The 20,983-nt window shown below is 45.8% G+C and overlaps 1 protein-coding gene across 2 annotated transcripts in view; it reads left to right on the top strand.

The window, feature by feature from the left end:
- Window positions 1-1,934: 1,934 nt before the first annotated feature.
- The window catches only part of SPIRE1 (spire type actin nucleation factor 1), a 119,088-nt gene continuing 100,039 nt past the window's right edge, over window positions 1,935-20,983 (top strand). For both annotated transcript variants that reach the window (XM_066625665.1, XM_066625664.1), the window contains exons 1-2: window positions 1,935-2,287; window positions 19,487-19,521. In XM_066625665.1, coding sequence (XP_066481762.1) covers window positions 1,987-2,287; window positions 19,487-19,521 — 336 coding nt within the window. In that variant the 5' untranslated portion in view covers window positions 1,935-1,986. The remainder of the gene's footprint in view (window positions 2,288-19,486; window positions 19,522-20,983) is intronic.

Genomic DNA, 20,983 nt, shown 5'->3' with positions numbered 1-20,983 from the left:
CTCAGGTGTCTCTTTTCTAGGCTGAAGAGGCCCAAATGCCGTAGCCTTTCCTCATAAGGAAGGTGCCCCAGGCCCGTAATCATCTTAGTCGCTCTCTTTTGCACCTTTTCAATTTCCACTATGTCTTTTTTGAGATGCGGCGACCAGAACTGGACACAATACTCCAGGTGTGGCCTTACCATAGATTTGTACAACGGCATTATAATATTAGCCGTTTTGTTCTCAATACCCTTCCTAATGATCCCAAGCATAGAATTGGCCTTCACTGCCGCCGCACATTGAGTCGACACTTTCATCGACCTGTCCACTACCACCCCAAGATCTCTCTCCTGATCTGTCACAGACAGCTCAGAACCCATCAGCCTATATGTGAAGTTTTGATTTTTTGCCCCAATGTGCATGACTTTACACTTACTGACATTGAAGCACATCTGCCATTTTGCTGCCCATTCTGCCAGTCTGGAGAGATCCTTCTGGAGCTCCTCACAATCACTTCTGGTCTTCACCACTCGGAAAAGTTTGGTGTCGTCTGCAAACTTAGCCACTTCACTGCTCAACCCTGTCTCCAGGTCGTTTATGAAGAGGTTGAAGAGCACCGGTCCCAGGACAGATCCTTGGGGCACAGCGCTTTTCACTTCTCTCCATTGTGAAAATTGCCCATTGACACCCACTCTCTGCTTCCTAGCCTCCAACCAGTTCTCAATCCATGAGAAGACCTGCCCTCTAATTCCCTGACTGTGGAGTTTTTTCAGTAGCCTTTGGTGAGGGACTGTGTCAAACGCCTTCTGAAAGTCCAGATATATAATGTCCACAGGTTTCAAACAGGCAAAGGGTGCTGAACAGGGACAGGAGCCTCTAGGGATTAGAAGTGTGAAAAGGGAGGGGAAGTGTCAAGGGAAGTGTCAAGTGTCAAGGAAGTGAAAAGGGAGGGGACATGGGGCCATTCATCATTTATGCACAGTCATCAATTTTGTACTGCCTGGTCTGAGTGATGCCAGCTTTCAGGAAGCCTGAGATCAATATTTCTGCTTTATGGGTAATTTGAGCTGTGAAGCTGGAAATTCCTATGTGCTCAGCCTGTCTTCTACTCCAACGTTTGGCCTTTCTCCTAACCATTTGAACCAGCGACTTTCAATCTTTTTCATCTCATGGCACACAGACAAGGTGCTAAAAATATCAAGGAACACCATCAGTTTTTTGACAACTTACAAGACATACCCAGTGACCCTACTAACAAATGTCCCTCTCCCAAACTATCGTGGCCCACCTGCAGACCATCCCCAGCACACTGCAGACATCCCCCCACGCTGGTTGAAAATGACTGGCACAGTGAACTGCTGGAAGGAGTCCTCAGGCCTCTGTGTCTGTGCGAGGAAAGGAATTCCTGTATACAGTTCTCAAGGTGGCAAGGAGGCACTGTGGCTAAATTACAGCCCGATCCTCCTATGCCTGTTTCTCAGAAGTAAATCCCATGATAGTCAGTGGGGCTTACTCCCAGGAAAGTGTGGCCAGGACTGGACCGTCGGTCATCTCCTGCTGCCTGGCAGCGCTGCCGGGTGGGGCGAGGCTCTGAGCCTGTGTCTAACTGCTCTTTCTCCGCAGGGACAGCGGACCCTTGTGCTGAGGGGGCGAGCGGCCCGCCTCCCCCTTCCCCGGCGGCAGGAGGCAGTGTGGCGCAGCGCAGCGCAGCGCAGCCGCGGGCGGGCGGGCGGAGGGAGGAGGGACGCCATTGCGTTGCTATGAGGTGACTGCTGCCTTTCATCCTCCCTGCCAGCCTAGCTGCCTGTGGTCGCGCTGTGCGGCGGCGCCGGCTTCCCCGCCGGTGACTGGGGCTGCGCTGGGCGGCTCACGCGCTCTGGCTGCTGAGGGGGTGGGGTGAAGATGAAGGCGGCGGCGGGCAGAGCGGGGCGGCAGCGGCAGCTGAGGTGAGGCGGAGGACGGACGGACGGACGGACGGGGCAGCCAGAAGCCTCTCCCGCAGCGGGAATGGCTCACGCCGGAGCTGCGGCGGGCGAGGAGCCTCTGCCGGGCCCCTCCAGAGGCGACGGAGGCCCGGCGGCGGCCAGAGACGCCTTGTCGCTGGAGGAGATCCTGAGGCTCTACAACCAGCCCATCAACGAGGAGCAGGCGTGGGCCGTGTGCTACCAGTGCTGCGGCTCCCTCCGCGCCCGTCGCCGAGGGGAGTCCCGGGCCGGCAGGGTGGAGAGCGCCGCCGACATCCGCATCTGGAGGGACGGAGCCGTCACGCTGGGGGGGGACAGCGGCGCCCGCAGCCCCCCAGGAGCAGGTAGAGCCGTGCGCCCCGCCACACGCGCAGCCTTGGCGGCCCCCCGCAGGCCGGTCTCGGTGGCTGCCTGCTGCCGCCACCTCCACCCACCCCTCCCACAGGAAGGGCACAGCGCAGCCCCCCCAGTTCCACCCCACCTGCTCTCCTCTCCCACCCTGGCACCTGGAGGTTGCACATCCCCAGCACTGTGGGGAGGGGTTTGGAGCCAAAACCTATGCACGTCTACTCAGAAGTCAGTCCTACTGTAGTCAATGGGGCTTGCTCCCAGGAAAGCGTGGCTAGGACTGCAGCCTGAGAGCCCAATCCTATGCATCAGAATTAAGTCCCTTTGTGGTCTGTGGGGCTTACTCCCAGGTAAGTGTGGATAGGATTGCAGCCCTATACAGCAACCCAATAGACTGTCCTCATGAGGATAGGGCAGTTAAAGATTTCTTTACAACCCCTGCACTGTGAATAATTTGGTACCTTTCTCTTTTGGACTGAAATCCCATTATATCAACGCACTGTAGTGTACACTCTCTTAAAATCTTTCCTACCTTCTGGTGCTGCATTATGGCTGATGTAGAGGCAAGCAGTTTGATTCTGCAGGATGGCTTAATTACAGTTGAGCAGATGCCTTGGTTGTTATGTGTGTGCGCGGGTGTGAGTGCAAGGGTTTCATTTTGGCACAGAGGATCTAAAAAAAGAGATCTTGCTGCGTGGATGGCTATATCTGAACTAGATAGACAGCATCAGACAGACGGAGGATATACCTTTTGTGTATGAACCAGAATGTCTCCAGCTCCTTCTTCAAGACAGAAATTTCCTTGCTCCTGCTTGGAAAAAAAACAACGATGCAAAGCTTGTTCATGTAGGTCAGCATGATGATGGGGGAGGGCACTGCAAAGCAAAACAAAGAGAGCAGCTGTCAGAATCCAGGCATGCTGTTAGCAGGAGGTTTTAATGTCTGTTGGCTTTGTGCCTTTGTTATCCAAAATAACTAAGGCTGCAATCTTAAATCAACTTATTTAGGAGTAAATTCCTGTGATATGTGGGATTTAGCATTCTGATCCCACACATGTATTTGTGAAAGGAATGTATAGGAAACAAGAAGGTGAGAAAAAAATGCTCTAACATTATTTTAATTGTCATTTTAAGAAAAAAACTACAAATATCAAACAATTTATATAGTGAATACATTAAATAAAACATGATTTAGCTAATTCTTCTTAATTGGAGATGGAGTGTATACTTATGTGTAATAGAACAGATTTAGCAGTGCACACTAAATTTGCCTGAGTAATGCAGTACCACATGACTATAGTTTTACATGCCTCATCCTGTGCCTTCAGATATCTCTGATTATACTACTTAATTACAAACACACTTTTAAAAATCAACATCCTAAACCATTTTTCAAAGCCAGCTCAATATAAAATTATTCTAGTTGTAAACACATTGTGCCTATCATCATACTTATAGAACCAACAAAGTTTTATGTATGAAAAATGACATAGCATGTATCTTGCTGTGGATTTTAAGTGGTTATAATGCCACCAGAGGTAGTATTAAGACATCAGAATGTGGGTAGTTGGTTGATGGATTTAAGTTTTAGGTATAAAATGTGTCCTGTTCAGTCCATTTTTTTACAGTAAACAATAGGAGAATCTGTTATATACTATAATGTCAGCCTAGCAATCTCATGTTAGTTCCTACACAATCTCAGAAGCCAGCAATGAGTGCTTTAGTTTCACTAAAGTATTCTAGAGTTCACTAGAGTATACTAGATAGAATTTCTCTGCATTAACTAGTTGGTGAGGGCAGGGCTGAATTAAGCCATGCTGAGGCACTAAGCTATGTCCAACCCAAGAAAACCATGTCACAACATTACCACACCCCAAAAGTTATTTTTTTGAACGATGACACTAACACAATTGGAAAATGGCATCTGTACCTTCATGTTAGCACCATAATTCAAAATATGACGTGGATGGTTCTAACCTTGGTGCTAAATAAATAAATTTTGGTCATGTTGAAATGAACATGACCATTTTTTGAGAGCCTTTTTCTCCTAGTCACTTTTTATTTTTCAACAGATTATGTGATACTTGAAACTTCTGTATTTAGAGCCCCCCCCCCCATAGTGTGAGGTCTTAGGACCCAGTCCTATCCAATTTTCCAGTACTGGTGTAGCTGTACCAATGAGGTGTGCACTGCATCCTGTGGTGGGGAGACAGTCATAGAGGCCTCCTCAAGGTATGGGAACATTTGTTTCCTTACCTCGGGGCTGCATTATAGCTACACCAGTGCTGGAAAGTTGGATAGGATTGGGCCCTTAAGCTGTAGTTTATTTAGCTTGTGTGTAAATCTGGCTTGCATGAGGTGAGAAGTTGTGATTATGTGCAGAGTAGCTTTGCATTGTAATAGGGCAGTGGTTCCCAAACTCTGGGTCCAGGACCCACCAGTGGGCCATGACCCGATGGGTCCCAAAACTGACAAGGTAAATTAGGCTGTGTGCATCAATGGTTAAACGACCTGCTACTGGGGGGGGGGCACACTGCCTAATCACCATTATAGCCACAGCTTGAGCAGCTAGCTGGTAAAGTGAAACTTTTTTTATGTGGGTCCTGATGCTAAAATGTTTGGGAATGGCTGCTTGATCACAATCCTATGCATGTCTACTCAGTCGTAAATCCCATTATAGACAATGGGGCTTACTCCCAAGTAAGTGTGGATAGGATTGGACCCTAAGAGTGATTAAAATGAACTTCCACATGTCAGTGATTAATGTGCAGCGCTTTCACGTTAGAAAATGGGGTAAAAACCTGCTTGAGTGTCCCAACATGACAAACAACAGAGACAGAAAATGTCAGTGCTATTTTGAAAACATGTTTTCTTAGCCTGTAGCTGGGAATGTTCTATGTCTGAAAATTCTTTCTAGGGCTAGCTTTGATTGTGAAAGGAAGATCATCTTCTTGATCTTGTTGTCCCTTTGGCTGGATACTGTTAATTTTATCTGTTCACACAGCAGTGTGACTCAGTGGTCTGTCATAGCACTGATGAGGCAACTATTTCTGACTTTCTGTACCAAGCTCTCCCTTATTTGAGAGAGTCAAATTTAATAGCAAAAGGGCATGTGAGTGAGGAGTGCATACCCTATCCTTTCAGCTACATCTCCCAACAGCCCTTCTGCCAAGAGCTTTTCTCAACCAATAGCCAAACTCGTTTAAGAACATAAGAACAGCCCCACTGGATCAGGCCATAGGCCCTTCTAGTCCAGCTTCCTGTATCTCACAGCAGCCCACCAAATGCCCCAGGGAGCACACCAGATAACAAGAGACCTCATCCTGGTGCCCTCCCTTGCATCTGGCATTCTGACATAGCCATTTCTAAAATCAGGAGGTTGTTCATACACATCATGGCTTGTAACCCGTAATGGATTTTTCCTCCAGAAACTTGTCCAATCCCCTTTTAAAGGCATCCAGGCCAGACGCCATCACCACATCCTGTGGCAAGGAGTTCCACAGACCAACCACACGCTGAGTAAAGAAATATTTTCTTTTGTCTGTTCTAACTCTCCCAACACTCAATTTTAGTGGATGTCCCCTGGTTCTGGTGTTATGTGAGAGTGTAAAGAACATCTCTCTATCCACTCTTTCCTTCCCGTGCATAATTTTGTATGTCTCAATCATGTCCCCCCTCAGGCGCCTCTTTTCTAGGCTGAAGAGGCCCAAATGCTGTAGCCTTTCCTCGTAAAGAAGGTGTCCCAGCCCCATAACCATCTTAGTTGCTCTCTTTTGCACCTTTTCCATTTTCACTATGTCTTTTTTTGAGAAGCGGCGACCAGAACTGGACACAATACTCCAGGTGTGGCCTTACCATAGATTTGTACAACGGCATTATAATATTAGCCGTTTTGTTCTCAACACCTTTTCTAATGATCCCAAGCATAGAATTGGCCTTCTTCACTGCCGCCGCACATTGAGTCGACACTTTCATCGACCTGTCCACCACCACCCCAAGATCTCTCTCCTGATCTGTCACAGACAGCTCAGAACCCATTAGCCTATATGTGAAGTTTTGATTTTTTGCCCCAATGTGCATGACCTTACACTTACTGACATTGAAGCATACCTGCCATTTTGCTGCCCATTCTGCCAGTCTGGAGACTTCCAGTCTGTTAAGCTAACACAAAAAACCACTTGGGGGACAAGCTTCAGGGAAGTGAACTGTGAGAGAGGGGCTACCACCACTCCTTTTGGTCTTAAAATTAGGGCCCCCCTTTCCTACATGATTGGGGCAGAGCTGGATTTAGATGCATGGTTCTACTGCCATAAAATGATCCTTGTTCAGCTGCAACACGTGACATAGCCTTGCCCATTCGTAGTGCTGATTCTACTATTCATTATATGGTTGCATAATGCTTTAGCTGTAGCGTGTACAGAGCTGCAGCTGATTTTCCATGAAATGGGCTTTACTAAACATCTGGGTGGATACCCTCTTAATTGATGTGGGATGGAGCAATAATAATCTTTGCATTTACAGATCATGTTGATGTTAGCTTTTAATCCCTCAGAAAAAATTTCAAAAACTGCTGAGAGAGGAGAAAAAAACCTTTCTGATAGTCACTGTACTGGTAATTGTTGCATAGATGTAGTTTTCTGTAACTCTACCTGTATTAGTGCCATTGTTTACAAAAAAGGAACCAAATATATCTCTTGAGAAAATTACTCTAAAATTTTACTCTAATAAAAAACTGTATCTTTTTGTAGTGAGCATTCAGGGTTTGTTCAGGATGCTGAAAGAGGATGTGATCAGTTGTATATTACTCCGGAGATTGCTCCGGAGCGACCTCTGCCATGCCGCAGACTCGGAGCGGCTTCTTGGTTTACTGAGGAGCTGCGAATGATGAAGCGGCAGGGCAGGCGTCTAGAGCGACGGTGGCAGAAAACTTGTGATGAATCCGATCGGACACGGAGTAGAGCTCATTATAGAGCCTACTCCGTGGCGGTGGTAGCAGCGAAGAGATCGTTCTTCTCTGCTACCATTGCGTCTGCTGATAGCCGTCCGGCAGAGCTGTTCCGTGTGGTGCAGGGCCTCCTTCATCAGGCCCCTTCGGTAGTCCAGGAGGAATACACGGTCAGCCGCTGTGACGTGTTTGCCCAACACTTTGCAGATAAAATCGATCATATTCGTCGCGACTTGGATGCCACATTGACAATGTCTGATGATGTCCCCTTGGCAACTGCCTGTCCAGTATTGTGGGATTCTTTTCAGCTTGTGCAGCCTGAGGATGTGGACAGACTCCTTTGGAGTGTGAGGCCGTCTGCCTGCCTGTTTGACCCTTGCCCAGCTTGGCTGATTAGAGCGGCCCGGGGGGGGACTGGCTGAGTGGATGGGGAGGGTGGTCAACTCTTCTTTGATGGAGGGGACGTTGCCGCTCGCCTTGAAGCGGTCGGTGGTTCGCCCCCTCCTGAAGAAGCCCTCCCTGGATTCCACTGTGTTGAATAACTATCGGCCAGTCTCCAACATCCCGTTTCTGGGCAAGGTAATTGAGCGGGTGGTGGCGGCCCAACTCCAGAGGGTCTTGGATGAAGCGGATTATCTGGATCCTTTTCAATCTGGTTTCAGACCAGGCTTTGGGACGGAAACTGCCTTGATCACCTTGGTGGATGACCTACGCCGGGGACTGGACAGGGGGAGTGCGTCCCTGTTGGTCCTGCTGGACCTCTCGGCGGCTTTTGATACCATCGACCATGGTATCCTTCTGGGCCGATTGACCGAGTTGGGAGTTGGAGGCACTGTTTTGCAGTGGTTCCGCTCCTACTTGGAGGGTCGGTCCCAGATGGTGGTGCTGGGGGATGCCTGTTCGACACCCTGGCCCTTGAGGTGCGGGGTGCCGCAGGGTTCAATTCTGTCCCCCATGCTATTTAATATCTACATGAAACCGCTGGGAGAGGTCATCCTGGGGTTTGGAGTGAGGTGTCATCAATATGCTGATAACACCCAGCTCTATCTCTCCTTTCCTCCAGACTCCAGGGTGGCGGTTGAGGGCCTGGAGCGCTGTTTGGAAGCAGTGAGGATCTGGATGGGGGCTAACAAGCTGAAATTAAATCCGGATAAGACAGAGGCTCTCCTGGTTTGGAAATCCTCGATGCAGGTGCTGGATTATCGGCTTGCTCTGAATGGGGTTGCACTCCCTCTGAAGGAGCAGGTTCGCAGCTTGGGGGTCCTCCTGGACTCGCAGCTGCTCCTGGATTCCCAGGTGGCGGCTGTGGCTAGGGGGGGCCTTTGCTCAGCTTCGGCTGGTGCGCCAGCTGCGACCGTACTTGGATCGTGCAGACCTGGCCACGGTGATCCATGCCACGGTGACATCAAGGTTAGATTACTGTAACGCGCTCTATGTGGGGCTGCCCCTGAAGACGGTTCGGAAACTACAATTAGTACAGAATGCCGCGGCCCGTGTGGTCACCGGAGCCAGGCGGTTTGACTCTGTCAGTCTGCTTCTCCGGGGGCTACATTGGCTGCCCATTAGTTTCCGGGCCCAATTCAAGGTGCTGGTTTTGACCTTTAAAGCCCTATACTGTTCTGGGCCAGGATATCTTAGAGACCGCCTACTCCCGTACAATCCGGCTCGCCATCTCAGGTCATCAGAGAAGGCCTTTTTGCAAGTGCCGCCACCCAAGGAGGTCCGGGGGGCGGATGCAAGAAATAGGGCCTTCTCGTTAGTGGCACCAACATTATGGAACTCCCTTCCCCTTGATTTGAGAATGGCTCCCTCTCTTGAGAGTTTTCGGCGAGCCCTGAAAACACTGTTGTTTAAACAAGCCTTCTGATTTCTGGCCTTCTTAACATTGTTATACATCTTTTAGTTTTTTACAGGCTTGATTCCTCGGTGACTTGTTCTTTTATTCTGTCTTTAATCTGACTACTGTTTTTATGGCCTCTGTAATGTGTTTTTAAATGTTTTTATCTGCCATGTATTAATGTTTTTAAAATTTGTTTTTTTAATATGTTGTTAGCCGCCCTGGGTCCCATTAGGGAGAAGGGCGGGATAAAAATAAAGTTTTATTATTATTATTATTATTATTATTATTATTATTATTATTATTATTATTATTATTATTATTATATGTCATCACAGTTATTGAAATAGCAAATGCAGCAGACTATGATTTAATTATGGCCATCTTGCTTAATCTGATGATGCGGGGAAACATAAATATTTGTTTATGGTTATGTTGCTGGAAAGGAATTTGAAGAACTGGTCACCCAAATCCTTTACCTGAAGGTTTATGTCTCTCATTCAGACCACAATGTTCCACAAACAGATTGGGAGCAAAATGCATCATACTTGACCTGGTTGAAGGTAAACAGTGTTAAGCAAAGTAAATGCAGGTAGTTGAACCAAGCAATCACCTTGCTACATATTCTATGACAGAAGAATAAAGGAAACCAGTAGCCCAAGAGAATAGCCATTGGAGCAGCCACTTACCCAACTTTATGGAGGCTATGTGAGACCAATCTATCCTGAGGGAAAGTCAGAAAAGGAGAAGTCCAGGCCAGGGAACTCATACCATCAGCTCCAATCAGCAGTCTCATAGAGAAGTCTATTTTTGTTACTGTATTTTGTCTTTTGTAACTTTTGTTTTTGTATTAAATTGTAGTTGGATTTGAATGCCTTGGCAGAAAGGCAGTATATAAATTGAGAAATACAGTCTGAAACTTGCAATTTATTGTGAAAACTAATCAGATCTTGGTTGATCTAGACATTGGGAAAATGTAGTTCAAGTCCTTGGTGTGTAGGTGGTACGTCCATAGTTATGGTACATCCAAAGTTATTTCATGTAGCTGTGATTCTTAAAATAACCATCAAACTGTTTTCTTTTCCCTAAGCCACCTGCAAAAGAATAAGGAGGAAGTAAGAATTTGGTAGAATGTGTATATGCATACGGATGTGTCAGGTTCATGTGGAGAATTGCCCTAAGGGTTTAATGATGATTAACTACAGCCTTGAGAGTATGCTACCTGTTAGGACGGTGTAGCATACAGATTACAGAGATAGAAAACGGGTAGCTCCAAAATGACCTTCAAGATTACAGCTTGTTTTGGAAAAATGGCCATTAGCCAGTAGATGTTTTGATTGCCTTTACAGAATCACGTGAAAGTTATATAATTAGCAGAAGATAGCAAAGAAGATGCCATTAATATCTGTGATATCTCATAGTTCTCATAATCATTTCCAATTAATATCTTGGAGCAGTATTTCAAAAAGCATATTTAGCAGTCTTCTTACAAGGTGACATATGGAAAAGTATAGAACTTTAACATTGCAGTCTTATGCATGTCTACTGAATTCAGTGGGACTTACTCCCAGATAAAATAATCCTATATGGCAGGGGTTCCTATATGGTGTGGGTTCCTTCGTGACCTACACCATCCACAGTGAGTCCCAGACCCACTGAGTCAAGGAAGCCGGCAGGCATTATGGCATGCAACACAGAAGTCACTTCCGAGTCATGCCAGTGCATGACCTGTGTCATTGGCCGCATTGTGCCATGCAACATGTTGCATTTCCAATCTGCGTGTTGCAACCAACCAGTTCATTGCAACTCGATTTTCACTTGGTTGCAGGCCCACCATGACCAGCAAGCTGCACAGCATTTTGGGGTGTGATACAACGCAACATGGCCAATGATGCAGGCCGCATGCCAACATGACCTGGAAGTGGCTTCTGCATTGTGTACTATAATGCCTGCTGGCTTCCTGGAGTCCCCATGACCCACCAAAAATCAGGTTGCAGCCCACAGATTGGGAAACACTGCTATATAGGATTGCAGCCTAATTAGGTGTATCTGACATATATAATCACGTGTGCTCATTATTAATTTCAGTTTGAAAAGCTATTTTGATCTGCATTCTTTGACAGTAACTACTTATAGTACACATCTGTACATGCTTACTTAGTATTAATTCTGTGAAGCTTACTTCTAAGTAAATTTGTAAAGAATTGCAGTCTTATGGTAGCAGGACATTTTAAAGATCTGTATAAAGAAAGTAAATGTTTTTACCGATGAAATCTGAAAATCAATAGTTTAATCCAAATTGGTGGTAGCATTTTGGTTATATTTAAATATGCCAATAAAAGCAGAGTGGGAGAAGAAATGACTTGTGGAAAATTTTAGCTGCTTTGGGCAAGTAACCTGTTGGAAGTTGGACTTAATGCTGAGGTGGACTTGAAACCTTACAGTTGGGTGGGGGGGACTGACCTGGAAATGCACCATGCATCAAGGGGAGCTTTTTTTAACCCTTTCCCCATGCACTATTTTAAGCCCTAGTTCTGGAAGTAGCAGTTTGTCACCAAAGCAGCTGTTTTAGTTTGGGGACACACAGCTACTTTGAGAGGGATGTTTGGCACAAAAATCGTGCAGAGAGAAGTGTTAACTCCCCGTCACTATGCTCTCACCGGAGTGGTGTTTCTGCAGCTAATTGTTAGAGATAAAGAATTTTGTCTGGTCCACTTGCCCATTAAGCCCACCTCTAATGATGTGTTTACTGTCATGTGTCGTTTTGCCCAAGAGTTCATGTAATGTTGATCAATACTCTTGTATGTGCACAGAAAGAAATTTAGTCTAAATGAAAATTTTAGCCAGTTCACTATTGCCCCCTCATTATCTAGGACAGGGGTGTCCAAACATTTTAGCAGGAGGGCCACATCATCTCTCTGACACTGTGTTGGGGGCAGGGGGAAAAAAGAATTAATTCACATTTAAAATTTGAATAAATTTGCATAAATGAATATATTTGAGATGGAAATTATATGAATGAATGAAGGTCTTGCAGTAGCTCAAGGCCTATAAAAGACCATGCACAAAGCTTTCTTCGCTGTCACTGCTGGATCACAGATGTGAAACAGCAAGTAGTGGAGGGAGGCCTTGTCCCACAGCTCAAGTGAGAGTCGAACAGTCGTCCTCACAGTGAGAGCAGTTGCGTCGGGCCAGCATGGGCTCCAGCAAGTCTCTGGAGGGCCAGAAGCTCATTGGAGACTGGGACCTCTCCGTGGGCTGGATGGGGAGCCCCTGAGGGCCACAAGTGGCCCCCAGGCCAGATTGGGCACCCCTGATCTAGGAGGTGCTCTGTTGCAGAAGACATGGGGGCTTTTGTCCCAAAAGGATTCATACTCTAGAAAGATGCAGATAAACACCAACGGCCGCTAGAAAAGACACTGTGCTGGATGGAAAGTTACTTCTCCCGCTGCTAAATATGAGCACAGCAGAAAAAGTGTGTTTTTGCCCAGTTATATTTTAATTATTTCATATAGGTCAGTCATGCCCTGAAACAGGGGTGTCCAAACATTTTGGCACGAGGGCCACATCATCTCTCAGACACTGTGTTGGGGGCCCGGGGGAAAAAGAATTGATTTACATTTAAAATTTGAATAAATTTACATAAATGAATTTATTAGAGATGGAATTTATATGAATGAATGAAGGCCTTGCAGTAGCTCAAGGCCTGTGAAAGGCCTTGCAAGTCCAGCCTTTCCTTCACTGCCACTGCTGCATCACAAATGTGAAACAGCAGGTAGTGGAAGGAGCCCTCGCCCCACAGCTCAGGTGAGAGGTTGAACAGTCGTCCTCACACTGAGAGCAGTTGCGTAGGGCCATCACGAGCTCCAGCAAGTCTCCGGAGGGCCAGAGGTTCATTGGAGATTGAGGGCTCCCCGCGGGTCAGATTGGGAGTCCCCAAGGGCCGCAAGTGGCCCCTAGGCCAGGGTTTGGGTACAGCTGCCCTAAAATATCAGTGCCTAAGCTTGATTATTAGGTGCTTGATATCTCCAGGTAAACAACGTGGGAAACTCAGAATGTGTTGGCTGTTATCTGACAGGAAGCAGAGTGCAGAAATTGGTTGTCAAGGAACTGCACAAGATACATAGAAATGGTACATTTCAGTATAGGAAGTACATTACCTTAAGAATTGTCAAAGCATTTGTAGACATTTTTATAAACAGAAGTGTACTGTTGAAGACATTTAAACCCAGTTAACAGCCCAATCCTATCCAGGCTGCCAGCACTGCAGTAGTCTCTTCGTTTCTCTTACTCCATGTTGCGGCCAGGCAGCCCCTGTGGGGCTACTGAGATCTGCACCAGCTCCATAGATGGTGCAGATTTGAGTAGCCCACATAGGGCTTTCAGGCATGGGAAGGGGAACAGGATGTGGCAGAAGCTTTTGTTGCCATCCCTGCCCCCCTTCCAGGCCTGAACCACTCCCTGGGCCACACTCCCCCTGCCCCACACCCCCTCTCTGCCCCAGTTCCACACCTTGCCTCTGGACACTGCACTTACCCTATCTGGCAGCCACACCCTCTCCTGCCACTGAAAAAGGCCAGCACCCACCTGCACTGGTCTCAGCGCCAGTGCCAACTAATACTGGGCCGTTGTGAAGTGTTTTATGGCACTTTCACAATGGATGTTGCCTGGGCAGCATGTACAAGGGTGGTTTGACGTTTAATTGGATGGTGCTGAGTAGTGTCTGACAATAAAGGCAATCTCCATTATACATTTCCCCACATTTCAACTTTTTAAAGAATTGCTTGCAAAATTTCCTGCACTAGCCCTGCCTTCATATCTTCTTACTCCTCTGAGCCGTGAAGGGGAGGCATTCCTGATATTTAGATTTTGCCACTGCTGGGCCTGCATGTTCTTGTTTATCCTCCTGCACTCTCCAAGCTCTTAAAGCCTTCATGATTTATGACACATTGTCAGTTTTGGCATTGTCATTAATTGGAATAATGGGGAAAGTCACCCCCCACCCCTGCTCACTTCACTTACCACTGTTCTTGGCATCCAGTGCTGCCATGGCCACTGCTTCCTGTAATATCCACAGAGGGAATACTGGGCTCTCAACTTTCTGTCCATTCACTATTAGAGGAGGAAGTGGCACCAGCAATGGACACTGAGAGGAGGATGGGGAGGGCTTATTTTTCTCTCTTTGCATCCATCTCAGCCACTTCCACCTTCTCCAGTGACTGGCGAAAGGAATGCTGGGTGACCAGCATTCTTTCCCCGAGTGATTAGAGGAGGAAGAGGCGGCGGTGACAGTGTTAGACACTGAGGGAGAGAAGTAAGCCTAACTCGTCTTTCTCTTTGAGTTCAGGGCCACTGCCACTGACATCTCCTTTAATGGCCAGTGAATACTAGGAGTCCAGCATTCCTTCTGCAGTCATTGGTGGAAACAGCTTAGGCACGGATCCAAAGGAAGAGAAGTAAGCTTCCCTGCCCCTGCCTGAGAGGTAAGCTCCCCATTTACCCCTTCTCTTACCATCCAGCACCACCACCACTTCCTCCAGTGGCCATGGAGAGAATGCTGGGCTCCTTGAATTCCCTTCACTGGCCATTACAGACGGAGGTAACTATGGCGGCAGCAGCAATCCTCTTCCTCTTCTGGAAGCCAAGAAGAGGATTGGGATGACTTACCTCTCTCAGTATCTAGCTCTGCAATGGTGGTTTCTAATGTTCAAGAAGGGGCTGCTGGTCTCCCATGAGAAAAGAACTAGAAGGTGCAAGAAGATAGAGCTGGTCTAGGCTCCATGAAGGTGACAGCCTGGGGTAGGTGGTGGATGAGTGCAGGGTACCCCCACCAACTAACCATCTCCTTCAGTTTGCTGCATGACATCAAGTTCCTCAGTCATGTCATGAGCAGACTGTCCCTGCTGGGAGTATATTGGTTTATATGTGTTTAGGACTGCATGCCACTTTCTATAGTCCCTATACTTACCTTAGTTTCTTATGGGAGAAAATTCCCCTTTTAAAGTCCAATTTAGGGTATGTATGGACATATGATCCCATTATTTCTTATGGAGGCAAATTCTGTGTGCAATCTGGGTCAGCCAACAGCGGAACGTGTGTTCTGCTGCCAGCAACTGCCTTACGGCAGTCATAAAAAGTACTCCAGCAGTTCACAGAACAGCCAGCTTTAGGAACACCAGTGGGAAGGATGAACCTTCCTGTGCCTGCTAGAGGAGCACTCTGGAGCTGCCAAGGGAGGTAGGATGTCAGAGGAACAAATGTTCCCTTATCCAGAGCAGATGTCCCCAGCTGGCTACCCTGTGGGATGCAACTGTAACCATTTTGTGTGGGGGAAGAATAGTATTGGGCTGTTAGTTATTTTGCTATAAATCCGAACTTTCCTGTCCCTAATCCCAATTTGTAACAGGGATCTCCTGTAGTTAGCATCAGTGCTGTAATGAAAAATTAGTTAAAGCTATCATAAATGTGGAAGCAGTAAATTCTCCAGATTTGTTCCCAAGTACTATACTGTATTACTTTTGAATTAAAGTAGGAAGGTGATAATTTTAATATAAGTTTATATGATTTCACTACTTGAGATAAAGATTGAGATTACAACCGGATCTGTATTTGTTTTCAGTACTAATCACAGATTCAGACAAATTTAAAAGAGTGAGATTAACATGTACTGTGTATTCTAGGCCAAACTAAAACTGAATTTGAAGTTGTCTTACTCGTAATAATGTTTTTATGAGGCCTAGTTCTCACTGAATTGGTGAACTTGTGTCTGGATTGTACTACTGCAGGCAGAGGCTTGTGTAGCTGAATGCTGCTCCATTTAAAAATACAGTCTCTCCATGCAGACAAGTATTATGTCAGGAAGAAAGTAGACTAGAAAGAACCCTTTTCTCTGAAGTGACGGGAAGTAGCTCCACCCAAAGACAAGTTCACCACTTCAATGAGAATTGAGCCTTAGTTATGTCTTTTCTTATATGGGAGTGTGAAGAGGCAGACTGTAGCAATGTTTTACAGAAGAGTAGCCTATTGCAGCAAAAGCGGAGGGTCTTGGAACTCTTTAAAGAAAAACCAATTTATTATGGTATGCGAAAATCTGCTGATACAAATTGGTTAGTCTTTAATGTGCTACAAGGCTTTGTGGTTTTCATTACAGAGCTGAATCTTAGGATTGTAATTATAACTATGAGCAGGCTAGAAGGCTAGACAGAGGTTCTGAAACTACAGGAATGTTGTCTTTCATATGTTGGTCGAGAATTATATAGAATTGTAGATTTATTGGTTTGGGTTATGTTAAAAATTTTTGAAAGGGGAAAATTAAAGGATTAAGCAGCAGCCTGGTAAAAGACATTTGTCATCTGGTGCCTATAAGCATGTGAAAACTCAGGTTCTGATGCCAGAATTTAAGAAGTCATGTGGCTTTTCAATTCCCCTGTGTGTGTGCACACAGGCAGGCAGTCTTTCAGGTCCTCCTTCCCTTGGCAGTTCCCACATTATAAAAAGACCCCACTGAAGTTGGAGGACCTCTAGAGAAGCGTTTCTTAGGTACAAGGGGCTACTGATGGAAGAAAACTGTTATCTGCTGCACACATGCACCACCCAGTGTGCAGTGTATATGCAGGGCCTGAAAAATCTGTAGTGCCAAGTTGCCCGAGTCATGTTGAGTTGCTTAACAATGCCTGCTCCAGTACTCTTAAGTTGTAGTAGTAGTAGTAGTAGTAGTAGTAGTAGTAGTAGTAGTAGTAATAATAAAATAAATAAATAAATAACTAGGTATTTATATACCGCCTTTCTGGTCATCAGATTACTCCTCTGACTTTATTTAAGGTGGTTTACGTAGGCAGGCATTTCTAAATCTCTCAAGGGGATTTTTACAATCATAGAGGTTTTCTCTTTCAAGAACCAACAACATTTCAGAATGGATCTTCCTGGTTTGGTCTCACTTCTGGCCTCCAGTTCTCCCATGCATGCTGACAAGCAGCTCCATCTCTCACATGGAGGGCAGCCAAGATGCTTCTTGCTCACATCAAGAGCAGGTGGAATCACTCAGCTCGGCTTATCAGCTGCTTCAAGGTCTCGCCATTCTCAGCCGTTCAGGGAGCTGCTGGTGTCCTCGAACTGGTGATCTTCTGATGTTATCTTTGGGCTAACAGAGGCTCTATCCTCTAGACCAGACCTCCTGCCTAAGTTGTATTGTAAGGATCTGCTGTAGTTTAGAAAGCATGGATGGTTCTAGTTCATCAGGAAGCAAGGGGATCTCAGTCAACTGTAACACATTGGTTCTGTGAATTCTTAAGTTAATTGCAGGTTAAAGGTTGCTTTTGAGACACCCTTATTAAGAATGCATTTTCAGTTTCTACCTTAGCTAAAGATAACTTCAAAAATGTAACCTATGTGATAAATGGATTTGATGCAGGTACCACTTTGTTGGTTGTATGACTGGCAGCAATTTCAGTTGTTCTTGCATTAAATTCTAAAACATGGTGTTGCATCTCTGTACATTTTCAGCAGGTGACACAGATGACTCAATAACTGGTGGCACACAGTATTAAACAGTGATGCTCATCAATGTTGGGCAATGCACCATTAATCAGTTAAATTTATTATATCTGCTTTGAGATTTTATATAACCTTTATGGGGCTATGTGAGAGAGTCATACATTTTTAAACTACTCTTTATATAGCGTGTACAGCATGTAGAGTATTACATTCAAATGAGTGAATGACAGTTCATGTTTTGAAGTTCAAGTTCTGCAGCTGTAAGAAAGCAACATTCCTAAGGACCCCCACTAGATGTATAAGATTTTAAGCCAGATCCATGAGTTACTTAAGGATACAGTCCTCTAATAGTAGATGCGCATAATTTTCATATCTTTTTTCCTGTTTACTTTAAAATAGGTTATAGGGAAATACTTGATGTGTGTTTCCAATTAATGTGTGATTCTAATATGCGCACAGGAACCATGGAAAGGAGTGTAACTGAGGAAAGTATGTTGGATGAGACCAGTGTCTGAGTTCTTTACAATTACTTCTGCTGAAATTAAGTCATATGTTTTTTATGACTCACTTGTCAAATCCTCAAAGTGAGCCGATCAGGCTGTCAGACAAATATACTGTCATAACTTCCTGAAAAGTGGAAAAAATAAAAGCTTGGTTAGAACTGCAGTATTTTGCAAGTCTTGCTTGTAAGGGTTTTCCATGTGTGTCATTAAAAAAAAAAAAGTTCTTCTCTTCTCACTTCTAAGTTGAAGAGTGGGAGCCTACAAATCCACTTACCATGGCAAGTACAAAGTGTTCCTCCCCTCTTTTTTCACCTACGCAAATTGACACGTACAGTAGCTCTCAGTTACTTCTTTTTTTGCATTTCCCACCAGCATCTAGTTTTGAGTGTGTAAGCTTTCTCCATCCCAGCACTAGGCAGCACTCAGTGCATGGTTGCTGGTGGCCTCCAGCAGTGCGTTGCTGCCTTTTCCAGTGTGGTGTGTTTTTGTGTATACCTATGCGATGCGCTGGGCAGCAGCAAACTGGCAGTTGTTGGAACTGCAGGAGGCAGAAATGGCTGGTATGCTCAGCACTGCTGGTGTTGGAATTGCAATTGGTTCAGTAGAGAGTATTGTATCTTGACCAGGAAGATTTGGGTGCAGATCCTCATTAAGCCATGAAGTTCACAGGATGACTCGTCAGTAATGATTTCTCATTCTAATTTACGTGACAGGTTTGTTGTGAGGGTAGAAGGAATGGAGGGTAGAAAGGGTGGAGGTTAACCATGTATGCCATCCAGAGCTTCTTGAAAGAAAGGCAGAATACAGATAGGCGGAGTTGACTGCAGCAGTGGCAACTGCAGAGATGTGCAGAATGAGGGACTACAGAAAAACCAAGGAACTGGCAGTGGCTCAACCCGAGCCAAGGGGAATGACTCCCCTTCTCCCAGGTAACGCAGCAGTAGCCTGAATGGGGCTACTTGGATCTGCACCAGTTAAAGAGGTGACGCAGATCTGAGCAGCCTGGCACAAGGCCTAAGTACCAGATCCTGGCTTCACCCCTGTCCTGGACCCTCTCTGCCCATGGGCCTGCCCACTGCCCGTCCTATCTCCACCTCAAAACGCCCCCCCAACACCTCTCCCTGCCCTCCCCAGTCTCCCGCGCCAGCACAAATTCACCCTCTGCTAGCACTGTTGGGGCTGCGTTTGTCTCACCTGCTGGCACAAAAGTGCTTTATGGCACTTTTGTGACACCAGGAGGCCAGTGCAGGGGACCAGCCAAGGGTGCACTTTGGACTGACTGTTTGATTAAAAGTCTTTAGTGTCTTATGTTTCTGTAAAGGATATAGCTCAGATTTTCAAAATTTGTTTTTGACGTGATGTATTTGAAAGATAATCATGAAAAAGTGCATATAACTTTTTTTTTTTCTAAATTTCAGGTAAATCAGAACATTTGCACTGTCCAGAAACAGAGGTAAGGAGAATCTATAAGTGTTCCTTTTTTGTGTTCTGCTAACTCAGTGAAACAGAGTCTGCTTTCTCATCGCTTTCCAGAGAGCTTTTTAAAACACTGTACTAGTGATAACTATCTGCAACTGTATCTGTCTTTCTGCAGGAGAGAAAAAGGGGGAGGTGCACACGCGCATGCAATGGCCGAGGATTTGTCAGAGTTTTTCAGGGTTGTTTTATTTATAAGCATGCATATAATACACTTATATTGTGTCCAGTCTTTGAAGTTTAATGCCTCTTCAGTGATGATATTCCCATGCAGAACAGATAACAGATCTTGGACTTGTGTGTGCCCCTGTTCCCTGCCTTTTAACTGCATGTAAAATGCAGGGCTGGCTCAACCATGAGGCAAGATACGGCAGGCTGACTCAAGTGGCAGATGGGCACAGAAGGCATTCTATGCCCTTCAGTCCCCTCATCTAGTTCTCATTTGCCCCTTAACTCTTCCTTTTTTTTCTTTCCACTTTGAAATAGAGCAGCAGAGTGGAACAGAACAAAAATTCACTTCCATTTCTCCTGGCTTCCTTGTTCTTCCCAGCTTTACTGTACTATTTCAAAACAGGGACTGGGTAAGCTGGGCAGAGAGCTAGAAAGAGGGCACTGCTGCCATCATAGTCATTGTCTTTTCTCCTCCTTGCTCATGGAGGAGGAGGAAGTGGCAGGAGAGCGGAGTGTCTAAGAGGGTCCACATCATTGCTGTCTGTTTCTAAATAAACATGGGAGCAGCAATGGTAATGGATGGGGGGCCAACAGAGATATCACAGACTTCAGGTACCTTTTTCCTTTGGCCCAGGCCTAGTAAAACATACTGTCTGAACTAGAAGTTCCTTTAGCGCAGTGTTCCCAACCTAGAGGTCATGACCTCCCAGGGCATCAGGAAACAACGTTTTCTCTCTTAAGGGAAGTGGCAAACAACAATGATGGCAGGATGGTGGCAGTGGCACTTCCGGGTTCATGCTGTCACTGCCGAAGTAAAAAAGGGTTTTTTTGGACTTAACCAGTATCAGCTGGAGACACTGCAAAACCTGGGTTCTTGCTGCCACGTCACCACCCCACAAGCACCTAGTGGTTCCCTTACCTTTGAGTAAAGGTTGGGAACCAGTGCTTTAGCACAAGTTTATTCAAGTGCTATGTTCTGTGGGTGGGAGGTAGAGCCCAAGATTTCATCTTACTACATATGGAACATCTGGAACAAATACTGTCAAAACAGATCCTTTTTGAGAAACCATAAGCAGCCCTTGTATGTCTTTATTTAGGAGGCTGTGTGTATGGTTAGGGAGTGTACTTTTAAAGTAGGCTTGAGCATTGGCACCTCCCTCTTTACAAATGAAGCCTTGCAATAATGTAATACATGCTTGAGTTATACAGGTGACAGAGCCTCATCTCCTAGGTTTATTTTAAGAACAAAGTACATTGTAAAACAATCT

The sequence above is a fragment of the Tiliqua scincoides genome, chromosome 4 (genome assembly GCF_035046505.1).
Source record: "Tiliqua scincoides isolate rTilSci1 chromosome 4, rTilSci1.hap2, whole genome shotgun sequence".
Lineage (NCBI taxonomy): Eukaryota > Metazoa > Chordata > Lepidosauria > Squamata > Scincidae > Tiliqua > Tiliqua scincoides.
The sequence above is the reverse complement of the archived record's forward strand: the minus strand, read 5'-3'. Positions and strand labels throughout refer to the sequence as shown.